The sequence below is a fragment of the Vigna radiata genome, chromosome 6, assembly GCF_000741045.1.
Source record: "Vigna radiata var. radiata cultivar VC1973A chromosome 6, Vradiata_ver6, whole genome shotgun sequence".
Lineage (NCBI taxonomy): Eukaryota > Viridiplantae > Streptophyta > Magnoliopsida > Fabales > Fabaceae > Vigna > Vigna radiata.
In genome coordinates this window covers 28,001,108-28,013,778 of record NC_028356.1, presented here as the reverse complement: position 1 = coordinate 28,013,778, position 12,671 = coordinate 28,001,108, and the positions used below count along the sequence as shown (strand labels likewise).

Below are 12,671 nucleotides of genomic sequence, written 5' to 3'. Positions count from 1 at the left end.
ATGAATTGGGGCAGCCAGGCCCATAAGTTTAGAGTGCCTCAATCTTAGAGGGGGTTTTTCTTTTTCAAAGATTAGATTCTTTATTTTTGCCTTTTCTCCTTCTCACTCTAAACAGGAACCTTTCTTCCTAAGCATATCTCTGATTTCTCTCTAAAAGATCCCAACACTGAACTGTTTAAATTTTAATCTGAAGGTGCTTACACATTCGCAGTGTCAAGGGCTATACTTTGAACCGATCGATTTCGTCGTTTCATTCTGGTTCTGTAAGTTCAATGTGGTGTGGGTACGGTCCTAGGGCATTCTTGACACGTTACTGTTAAGCTTTCCAGGTAAGAGGAGCTAGTTATTTTTGTTTGAAATTAATTTATGAGATTTATGCATGTTGAATCTTGAATTGGTGTGTTGATTTATGTACCTGTTGAGTATAAATTGACTTGTATTATTATGATGCTACAAATTGTGCATGTAAAAATGTATTGGTTGTGAGCTCTTATGATGAGATTGATTGCTGAAATATAGATGGGTTTAGTGAAGATAAAAGGAATGAAGTTTTCTGCATATTTATTATATAAGTATGGATAATGAAAGAAACTTTTTGTGTGAGAAATATAAAAAGGAAGAAGTGTTGTGAAGAGAAGAAGCAAAGGACAAAAGAGACTTTGTCTCGATTTATTATGTGGGGACCACTTTTTAAATTAGAAGAGTGAGATGAGGTATTGGGTTTTGTTTGGTGGTACATTGATCGGTTTGATGATTCAAGTCACACTATTTCTTGTTTTTATACCATTGTTTATGCCACTGTCCAGTTTTCTTCTCCCTGGTAAATTTTGGTGCCATTCTTTTCTTTATTTGTTATTCCTTTCAAGTTTAATCCCAACTTCTTTTATTTTTTTTTAATTAATTGTTCTAGTACTTTAAACAAATTTATGCTGCAAAGTGAGCTACTGCAAGGAGGAGTTTTGTTTTGCCTTATGGTAGGAGTTAAGAGATAATGGAAAGGGAGAAAGAAAGAAAATAAAATTTAGTGATAGAATTAATGGGTGTGAGTCCCATAATTTTGGTTTAGTAAAATGGCAACAGTCCTTTTAAATTGGTTGATCACAGTGATGCACACACTTGTATAAATAATTCTTAGTTTATGTAATGCTTTTATTAAAGGAATGAATCCTACTTGTTTTTTTTTTAAGTTTGAGAAAACCTTTTAAAGGATAGGAATGTTGTAACTTAGCTTTCGAAATAGAAATGTTGAGATTAAATAGTATATTACGGTATATTATATATTACATAATATGCTTATATCATAATTTTTTTGTGGTCAACCTTTTATATTATATAATAATATAAACTTATACATATTAGTATATATTAGATATATAATAGTATAGAAACGTTAACAAGTTATTTAGTTAGTTTTGTTAATATTATAATATTAGAATTCTATAAGTTTGACCTCTAATTAATTTATTGACTGACATAAATTTAAATTATATACTATTATCATTATAATAGTAGTTTTATGTTTTGTTAGTAAATAAACATATAAATTAAGAGATGAAATAAATGATTTTCATAATTTAACATGAGGAATTATTATGTATGTAAAATAAATTATAAAAGTTGAATATTTTTATGCGTTGTGGTAATAATTTTATCGTAGTAATTTTATGGTTTAAACCCTTTTTTGGTCCCTAAGTTAAGTTTTGATGTTCAGTTTAGTTCCCGATTTTAAAAATGTTAACCTTTAGTCCCTATGATATGAAAAATGTATCAAAACAGTCCTATTCGTTAACAAATCACAAGTTTTTCATTAAGTGATTTGTTGTTCATAACACCTTCCGTTAACAAATTACAAAATATTGGATACCTATAGGTATGCAAACTTGTGATTTATTGTTCATTAAGTGCTGTCATGAGGACTGATTTGATACATTTTTCATATCATAGGGACTAAATATTGACATTTTTAAAAGTGGGGACTAAATTGAATATGAGAACTTAACTTAGGGACCAAAAAAGAGTTTAAACCTAATTTTATATGTTTCTGTGGTGATTTATTTGTTGTAGTATTTTTATAAGACGTTCGTAATATTTTATTTGTTGAAGTAAAACCTTGCATTTGATGAGTCTATGTAAGAAAAGTATTGAGGTTGTGTTATAAGTTTTGAGATTGGTGAGTAATGTATATTGTTGAGATTGTGTATATGTTGATTGTGGCAAAAAGTATATGATTACAAGGTGATGAAAGTACGATCTAAGTGGTAAACTAAGTTCCATCTGTGTAGAATCTCTCGGTGAGATTCTTAGTGTTTTAGAATGAAAGTAGAAAGCTCAGTCTTAGGGGTCATCCTGAAACTCCAATGGTCAATCAAGTTGACCTATAGAGATTGAACCATGTGATGAGGAGTAGCAGGAGGTCTTAGTCTTGGGGGCTCCCAGTATTCCTCAAGGCCTGGAACAAGCTAACCTCGTGAGTGTGGCAGGGTGGGGAACCCAAGTTTCATAAGTCACTACGAGTGTAAGACCCACCATAGTTCGACTATCATTCTAAAGTCCGGACGAGTCAGGTCTAGTATTCAACATGTTAGGATGTATGCCTTGATCTCTTTGATTAAAGTTAACCCTTGTATATTCTATGCTTGACAAATTATATGCTTTTTATATAATTAGCTCACCCTTACTTGCTTGTGTTTGTACCATGTTGTATGTGTTTCCTTTTGCGATGATCATCCACTTGGATGGAAGCAGATGGCGAGGAGGATACTTTGGAAATAGCTCTTGATGGGGACAACAATGCTATAGCTTAGATTTGCTAGTTTTTATTTCCATCAACTCATTATTTTGAAGAACTTTAGTGCATTTAAAGTTTTAAATTCTCTGTAATTTCCAGGGAGAAACTCTAGTACTTTAGTTTTCAATTCCACACTATTCTATGGATGACTGTAATCCTTAAACACCTTAAACTATTGTCTTAACTGCTTTCTATTATTATGATTGATGATGTCTTTATAAATATATACTGCTATATATTTGGGATGTCACACGTCGCACATGTCACTGAACCGACGTCTGTAGTGCACTTAGACGTCAGTTAGTGCAATGACGTATGTCTTTATAGACGTCGAGCTTTGCACTGGACCATGTCTATAGTGATGTCGTACCTGTAGAAATCCAACGTCTTATTAATGTCACTCGTAAAGACGTCGGTTCGAGAGGTGACAATAAAAATCTAAAATAGCTTATTTCTAAAATCATTTTTCACTAGTGCACTGCTCATGCTTGAAATACTTAATGCATATGATTGTATAATGGTGAAAACATACACCCTGTCCACATTTTTTTAATAATAGAAATTAATAAAATTATTATGATTATAATTATAAATTAAAATAACTTTTTGTAATTTTATTTTTATTTGATCGATAGTTTATAATTTAAAAATTGGTTTAGTTTAAAAAAAATACTCATATAAAATTTAAATTTTAAAAAAACGACTACTATATCCATATAGGTGTAGGTATTTTATACGATAATTTGTTCGCAATAAAACGTAGATAGAGAAAGGAGTAATAGTTTCTTAGAAAAGTTAAATATTAAATAACACAAAAAAGAAAAAAAGAAAAGCGAAGCAAACCCACAGACTTGATAAAGGCGCCAACAATCCCCATTTCCCAATCCCAGAGCTATGGCTACCTCATTCTTCCTTCAATTATCCGAACCGCTAATGATTCGCTTTTCATTTTCAATTCTAATCGGCGGAGTTTTCGTCTGATCATGTAAAGTAGTTAATTTCGCGCATTGTAATCTATTTGCTCGTTGATCTTTTCGTTTGCCTTCGTTTGCCTAACTCTAACAGAGAAATTTTGATCTGACAGCGTTTTCATGTTTGCTCAGGCTTTAAGATTTCTCCAGTTCGACAATATTAATATGATTTTTAATAATAAGAACATTATTGTTATTATTTTGAGCTAAATTAGCAAATTGAGTTTGTTTTTACAATTATAATTTTGACTTACAGGGTGGGTAATTTCTTTTGCATTCTTTTACTTTTTCAATAAAAAATTTGATCGTCTCAATCGTAGATTGTGAGTGAAACCTCTGATCAGATAAAACTAGTATTGTGTATGGTGCAGTTCGAAGTTTTATTTTATGGTGCTTGATTTTTAATGATTTTACTTTGGCTTAATCTTGTTAATCATATAATTTTGTGTTCGAATTTGCAGAAGATTTGAATTAAATTTGAGAATTGAGTTTGACTGGAGAGAGGGAGAGAGAAATGGCTAACAATGCATCAGCCTGTGCTGAGAGGGCAACCAGTGACATGCTGATTGGGCCAGACTGGGCAATTAACATAGAGTTGTGTGATATCATTAATATGGACCCTAGGTATCTCTCTCGTTTTATTTTATTTCTTTAAGCCATTATTCTGCTCTATTATATATGCTTTATGCGGTTTTTTTTTTTTTTTTCTTTTTGAAATGAAGAAATGGACAGTAAACTAGTTGTTGACTGGCATTGTACTTTGTTAACAATACTTGTGATTTTATTTTATTAATATAGAACTACAAGAAAGTAAATCATTTAGTGATTGTTTAAAAAAAACATTTTCTAGTCTGCTTTTACTGGTTATACTATGGTTTGGAGAATTGCATGGGAGTAGGAGGGGGTGAAAGATTTCTTCGTTTGCTACAAATTTCCACGAGATCCTTTAATGTACTTTAATATATTGATTATTGCATTCTAATTATCTTTCACATGGAGAATTGAGAAATTGGCTCACCAAAATGACTACAAAGGAAATGTCAGGACGATTAATTGTAAGGTAATTTAATTTCCCAACCAATCTTCTATATTGCTTAGGATTTGAAATGGGCTCCCTCTGATTTGGTAGGAGTTTGGTATTAAGATCCATGGGTGTGCAACAGGTTTTGAATTCATCACCCCAGTTTTTTCCAAAATATCCAATGCATACTTCTTTTGAGATATAACAATACCATTGTTGGATTGTGCTACTTCAATACCTAAGAAGTATCTGAGATTGCCAACAATATGAGACGACTCACCCCAAGCAACAAATTTAAAACGTTGCTCCATCTAAGGTTTTTCATCAAGATCACCATGTAGAAATACATTTATGATGTTAAGCTGAAACGGATTCCAGTTTTGAATAATTATTAGAAGTGGAATCAACTCCCAACTATCACTACTTTGAAGGGTACACATCTCATCAAGCACTGGTTGTCATCAGTCTAGATGAGATAAAGCTTCACCTAGAGGCTTAGGAATAAGAATAGAAGATAACAATAACAAACAAGTATCTAAAGTTTGGTGGAAAACAAATTATAAATAAGGCTTGTATAGTTGGGAGATGGGTTACAAGTAGAACATATTCCTCTTTGAATAACAGTAGACCAATTATTTTCAAGGGACACTAGATCGGGTGCTAAAGATAATGTCAGAAAGGATCAAACATGACCTTCAGTAAAATATTATCTGTTGAATATGGATCCTGGACTAGAATTTCATTAGGCTGTGAATGAATTTGATATATCTAAAGAGGCACTGGAGAAGCATAACAAGTTATGATAAAGATGTCAGGTGGTAATGAAGGATGCTTAACAATGGTGGAAAAGTGATTACATATGTTGTCATTAGAATGGATAGTTGTGTTATAGAGAATAAACTTAAAGAAAGAGATGTTAGAAAACCTTAAATACCTATGATGATCGAAAGAGAAACATTGATACCATTTTTAAGAGCGATGATATCCCACAAAGACAATCAAATGATTAAGGAGAAATATCTTAACCAGGTGAGGTTACAAAACGTATGTAAAGGAACACTATATGGAGGGAATGGGGAAAAATGATAGAGTGGGGTGCCCGATCATTAAGAACAAATGATGGCATTTAGTTAATGAGATAACATGCTTTGGTTGTGTAGTCAACATCTTGATATAGAAGGTTAAATTTCCTTCACAATATGCTTGCATAAAAATTGAAACATTGCTAGAATATATTTCATTTAATATATAGTAGGCTTTCTATAAAAACTGAAACATTGCAAGAATATATTTCATTTAATTTTGTTTGAATTATGTTACTTGTGTTTGAATTATGTTTGAAGTGTTTGTGTGTGTGTCTAGCGTAACACAGGGAGCGTAGGGAGGAGGCGACCAGCACAAAGGTTGGCTGTCAGTAGGCAATGTCAAGATAGTGAATGTGAACTGGGGAGAAAAGTTCACAAAGAAATTCTCCTGAGATAGTGGGTTTACCTGGCCAACCTTGTTTTGGAAAAGGCTCTTATATTATTTTAAATTCTAGGAAAGAGAGAAACATTAAGCTGAAACTGTATTTCTAAGGAAAAGGAATAAATATAAATGTTCCTATTAATATATATGATGGAACTACTAATGGATCATCCATTAATGTCTAATCCTATGCACGAGATATACATATTTTGGCATGAGAGAGTGTGTTGAAAGTTCCACATCTACTAGTGATAAGTCCAATTTAGAGTATATAAGTGGATGAAACCTTACCTTACAAACCGATTTTGTGATATTGAGTTAAGTTTAAAGTCTATCTTTTAGTAAAATATATATATATATATATATATATATATATATATATATATATATATATATATATATAGAGTTAGTTCCTTACTTCTATAATTATAACATATTTGCAATCTATTGGTTAGTCAACCTTCATCGGAATAGGAGGACTCAAAGTGGAATAAGATTATTTTGAGTTTATTTCACTTTTTAGATTTTGATCTCAAGTATAAAATTGCTTCAACCCTTATTTCGATTTTGTCTTATGGGGATTTCATAGCATTTTCCTCATCTTTGTTGGTAAATTGATTGAATTTGCAGGCAAGCAAAGGATGCAATAAAGATACTTAAGAAGCGATTGAGCAGTAAAAATCTCAAAATACAACTTCTGGCTCTTTTTGTCAGTATTTTTCAAAATACAACTTTCCTTTTTCGTCAGTACTTTCTTTAACTACAAAATTATCAAGCATTTCATTCAATTTGATATGATGAATTAAGTTATATTCTATTTTACTAAAATTTTACAAATGGTGTAAATTATGTAAAAGTCCCCAGACATTGTCTGCATGAAAGATATAATTAAATTGCTTCCAAATGGAGATAACATAAAAAACTATGATTACCTGACATGAATATATTTGTATTCAAATATTTTATGTAGGCTCTGGAAACCCTTAGTAAAAATTGTGGTGACAGTGTGTTTCAGATCATTGAGCGGGATATCTTACATGACATGGTTAAAATAGTGAAGAAGAAGGTATTTTTCGACTTTTGATACCGAAGATTTCTTTTACTGTTATTCTTAAGAGAAAATTTTAGGGTCAGGGCCACGGTCTCATCCTAGAGTCACAGTAATGCCAAGGTTCAATGAGCCTTGCAGGGGTTACTTACCTGTAATGTACCCACAACCGACTTCAATGAGTTTTTGAATACTGATCAACTTAGTTTACATCTTGACTTGGATGTGCCAAGTGCCAACTATTTTTTGCATATTTCTTTTATAATTTATTATAATTTCTGCAATGGTTATGTTTGAAACGGAAAATTCTCTCATCAAGTGTGACATTCTTTTAATTCTATTGTACAGCCTGATTTAAGTGTGAGGGAAAAGATATTGACTTTGATTGATACATGGCAAGAAGCTTTTGGTGGACCAAACGGAAAGTATCCCCAATACCATGCAGCATATAATGAATTAAAGGTGATTGCTCTTGTAAATTTCGACATTTCAAGTGTTATTCTACTTTTTCCATGTGACATTACTATTATAAACTGATACATATTGACATTTTTAATTTTCTATTGGTACACACTCCTATTGTTATAAATGATAATGTTTTATTTGGACTATTAAGTTTTTACACCTGTCTGGAACATGCTTTTGAGACTTGTCAATCATTCAACAACTTTCTCTGTATCCCTCCATCACATGTGTTAGTTGGTTTTCCAAATGTCATCAGTCGTGCTCTTCCAAGAATATTTTTACTTTGTTGTATTGTTGAAATTTCTTCATAAAACATTGATATTTTATTTCCGCCATGTACTTCTTAAATAACTCGCAGTCTGCTGGTGTTGAATTTCCCCCACGAGAAGAGAATAGTGTTCCTTTCTTCACGCCTCCCCAAAGCCAGTCAGTTGCTCATATTGCTGCTGCAGAATATGACGCTGCTGCTATTCAGGCTTCTATTCAGTCTGATGCATCTGGCCTTAGGTACTCTTTAACTGCATCCTTTTTTACTCTTGTAACCCTTTTATTTTCATGGCTTATAATTTTAGTCATTGCACATCGTGTATGAGATTTAGGAAGTTTGTTTCTCCACCCTTATAAACCCAATGTTATTCTAAAGGTTTTAGCATATCGAGAAAATGGCTCACAATACTGTGTCTTAGAATTAGAAAATTAAATACTCTACCATATTTTTAGAGGTTCACTTTAAGTTGTTCCCATATTTTCTTATATTTCATGATTTATTTTAATATTTAATTAGGATTAACAATCTAGTATTACTGTACTATAAATTGAGGTTAGTTCTTTGTATTTTGTATCACATCATAACATATCATTAACAGAATATTTTCAAAGTCATTTTATCTTCTTTTGCTCCTTTCCTGCTGTTTTTACTTTTTGTACCCTTAAGTTCTGGATTATGGTCTTGGTTTTAAAATTAAAAAGATAAAACGAAATTCCTCATAACTCTGAACAAAACTACTTTTGGATCACTTTTGTCTGATATGTGAAATTCTTCCATTGGCAACTTCTGCCCATTTCTCACAAGGGACCATAGGAGGAGATTATTTTATTTTATAAAAATGTAGACTAGCATCTAACTGCATGGATATTCACTTTCTTAAGTTGTATTGGTGTTTATCCCCTGAACTTTCTTGTTATCAGTTTGCCAGAGATTCAGAATGCTCAAGGACTAGCAGATGTATTGAGTGAAATGCTTAATGCCTTGGATCCTAAAAGTCCTGAGGTCGTGTAACGTTTTATGTTGTTGTCCTTTGTCTACTATCTGATTAGCTACATTATCCCTATTCAGTTATGATTGTTTATAAAAAATATATTTTTAAATTTTGAAGTTGTTATTTAAGGTTGTTTGACAAAACTAACTAAAAGGTGACTAGTAACTGATAAGTTGGCTACAAGCTGATAAACTTCATACTAATAAGTTCATAAACTAGCTTCTTGGATTAAAAGTGTTTTGTAAAATTACTGATAAAGTAATTGGTAATGTAAAAGGATACGTAGAAGGATATAATTACATAAGTTATATTATATAAGTGATGTTTCTGTTTTCTGAAAAAAAAGTACTACATAATTGTAATTTTTTTTAAAATAAATTCTTAATAAACTTTTTAGTACTTCTATAAATTTTTTTGAATAATTTGTTCTGGATATGTTTTTTTCAGTTAGACAAGTCATCTTATTTAAATGACTTGTCGAAATATAGTGAATATTTATGAAATTCAATTTTTATTTATTTTCAAAAATAGTCTTTTTATTTCTCAATTTAGCTTATTGTCTAGTAAAAAGCTATCATAACAAGTAATCAACATTAATTTCTTTCTTAAAATTCTGGACAAAATATGCAGGTTGTGAAGCAGGAGGTGATTGTTGACCTTGTTGACCAATGTCGTTCTTACCAAAAGCGTGTCATGCTTCTTGTGAATGAGACTATGTAAGAATATTGCTTAAGATGACAAATTCCATTTTTGTTACTGTAATTAACAAGATGTAACAAGAATGACTGTAATGTTTGATTCTTGTCAGGGATGAGCAACTTTTATGTCAGGGGTTGGCACTGAATGACAGTCTTCAGCGAGTGCTTAGTGAACATGACAATATTGTGAAAGCAACTCCTGTTACAGTCACAAGAGGAGTAGAAACACCAGTTCTGCCACCTGTAAATGTAAAGAATGAAGAGGAAGAAGAGTCAGACGATGATTTTGCCCAACTAGCCCATAGGTTAAATTGCAGTATTATATTGAACTCGTTGCAAGTTAGTTTCTCGTAGTGGATTATGTTTGTTATATGAGAGCATATTGGTTACATCCCTAACGCATGACTCATTTTATAGTTGATACACTGGTTGATAGACATTTCTTCTTCATTTTCTATTTTTTTTTCAATTTAGTAAGTAATTACGAGTTTATATTACCTTGAGTGCAGGTCATCACGTGGTATCAATGCACAGAGACGGAAACAAGTCAATAACAATGTACAACCAGTGAGAGTAAACCCAATTCTTCCCCCACCACCGCCACCAAAGAAACCAGTGTACTCTGATACTGGTATGATTGATTTTCTCAGTGGTGATGTGTACAAAATAGAAGAATCCCATGAACTTTCTGAACCAACTTCACATGTCGAGCCCCTTCATTCTAGTTCCAATAATCCTGCCTCAGCCACTAGAACACTGTCTTCCTCTCCGCCTTGTTCTTCAAGTATCTCATCACCAATTTTAAGCAAGCAGCCTGTGTTTGATGAAACATCTGTCATCAATAAATCCTCGGAAATCCTTACACCAACTCCTCGGGAAACACAATCTTCTGGCTCCCTTCCACAACCCCCTTCAATGTTTTATCCGAGACAACAGTTTTCTGAGCAACAAGGTGTGTCTCCTTTGAGTTTTGGTTCCAGTTCCTCAAATGACAACTTGTTGGAACAAACCCAGAATCTATCTATGTATTCGTCTACTCCAACAAAACAAGAGAAGCCAGAAGATGTCCTTTTTAAAGATCTACTGGACTTTGCAAAATCCAAAACCCCTTCTAAACCCAGTAGTAGGCCATTTTGAGAGCTTTGTTTGTATTTGCATTGGTTCAACTTATGAATGCTACGAATCAGGCTTTGCTTCTGATCACTCTAATGACCCATTTTAGCGGTCTTCAGTTATTTGGGTATGATTTTCCCATTCATGTAGCCTCTGTAATCAGTACATTGATGCATACATATATTGCAGATATTCTTGAATATTGCTCATATTGATTGTTAGCTCATGTTTTCAATTTATTCAAATTTTCTTTGGTTAAACAATGGTAAACTTGCCAGGAAAGGCTAAGCACCATATTTGATCAAGTCTCTAAATAATCGAGGGATGGGATCGACATAGTAAGTTACACTATTCTGAAGTTAGGGTATTCCAGAGGTGTTAATGATGGTTTAAACTTCTTAATACATGGGTTAAAAAATCAAATGATATTGTTGTTAACCACCTAAGTTATCGAGGTTAAACAGATTTCAAACTTGATTTTATTCAAACTAACATGAGTCCTTTGTAATTTACTTAAAATTAATTCTACAAAACCTAAGATAACGCTAGTAAATTTAAAGGTCACTTGAAAGGTCAATCAAGGTCCAATAGAAGAATTTTCGTAAGTACAACTAAATTCAAAATAGACTAATTACGAAGAAAGTTCTACTAAATGGTTAAAGACTATTTTAGACATAATCAAAATTTTTGTGCCCTAATAAACTCGAAATTGTTTTGTATAAGCTACAGTTGTTTATAATTTTCTCAATATCAACAAATACTACGAAATTGACAGTTGTGAATGCACTACAAATTAAAACCTTAAATAAAACAACCACTTACAAGTTAGTTATGAATAGACTTTCAATTTGATTAATTATTATACTATAGTTTTTTTTAATTTATTAAAGTTTATGTTAAAGACAAAATTGTTTATTTGTCTAAACACTTTTATGTTTTGAAGTTTAATCAAATAAATTAAAATGGAATAATAATCAGAAAATAACTTACGGTGCAAATATAAGATTTAGAGCCTAAATTCCAAACATACAAAACTTAGAACCAGAATCCCCAACATAGAAAAACTTAGGAAAACACTTAAGTTCTTAGAAAATAGAAAAACATCTAGGTTAAAACACCTAGACGCATGACTAAACGATGTTGTGCCTAAAGCGTTTATGAGAGTTAAAAGTTAAATGGTTGATGCTTATCATACATGAAAAAGGTATTCAGTATTGCTCTCGAAAACAAAACAAGTCAAGACGATGTCTCTGACAAAATATCTTTAAAGACATAAAAATCAAAACACTAAAGAAAACATAAACAAGTTAAACGCCATTTGTCTAAAAAGAGATAAAACCAAAAGAAGCGTTTACTTGACTAAATGATACCATGAACTTAACTAGTACCTCGTCTAACGATGAAGTATCTATATTATGCTTGGTATCTTTAGAGAAAAGAGCTTAATTACAAATGCTACCTAATGATAGAAAATAAAAAAGCCCTTTGTTGTTCTGAACAAGCATTAAATGACATTAAATGTTCAATGTTTAAATACAGCAAACGTGGTAAGAGAAGACATATCTACTGCATGCATAATTTACTCTATTGTTATAGATAAGTTATTCTCCACGCATGCATAGAGCTACAAATCAAATAGAAAAAAGTGGACGTTAGAGACAAAAGAGCTATTCACAAAATGTTCTTCACTTGAAGGCATACCTAAAAAGATGGTACAACCTACTTCAAGGAAAATTATGAAAAAGTATGTTTGCTTTGACAAGTTGACTTACCCAACAACTATTGTACGAAAAAGAACAAGAAAGCACAAGTATCAAGTCCACAAACTCAGTTTAATGGAC

At 31.9% G+C, this 12,671-nt stretch overlaps 1 protein-coding gene across 5 annotated transcripts; it reads left to right on the top strand.

Annotated features, from left to right (window-relative positions):
• Positions 1 to 3,607: 3,607 nt before the first annotated feature.
• LOC106763111 (TOM1-like protein 3) lies at positions 3,608 to 11,065 on the top strand. Of its 5 annotated transcripts, XM_014647295.2 has the most exons (10): positions 3,608 to 3,773; positions 4,221 to 4,383; positions 6,878 to 6,956; positions 7,218 to 7,313; positions 7,644 to 7,757; positions 8,119 to 8,267; positions 8,949 to 9,030; positions 9,650 to 9,735; positions 9,828 to 10,022; positions 10,227 to 11,065. In XM_014647295.2, the coding sequence occupies exons 2-10, from the start codon at positions 4,274 to 4,276 to the stop codon at positions 10,852 to 10,854; spliced, it is 1,539 nt and encodes a 512-aa protein (XP_014502781.1). In that variant the 5' UTR covers positions 3,608 to 3,773; positions 4,221 to 4,273; the 3' UTR covers positions 10,855 to 11,065. The 5 variants fall into 5 exon arrangements, with proteins under 5 accessions (XP_014502781.1, XP_014502782.1, XP_022638068.1 ...); XM_014647296.2 differs by lacking the exon at positions 6,878 to 6,956 and having other exon boundaries at positions 7,253 to 7,313; XM_022782347.1 differs by lacking the exon at positions 7,218 to 7,313.
• Positions 11,066 to 12,671: the final 1,606 nt, after the last annotated feature.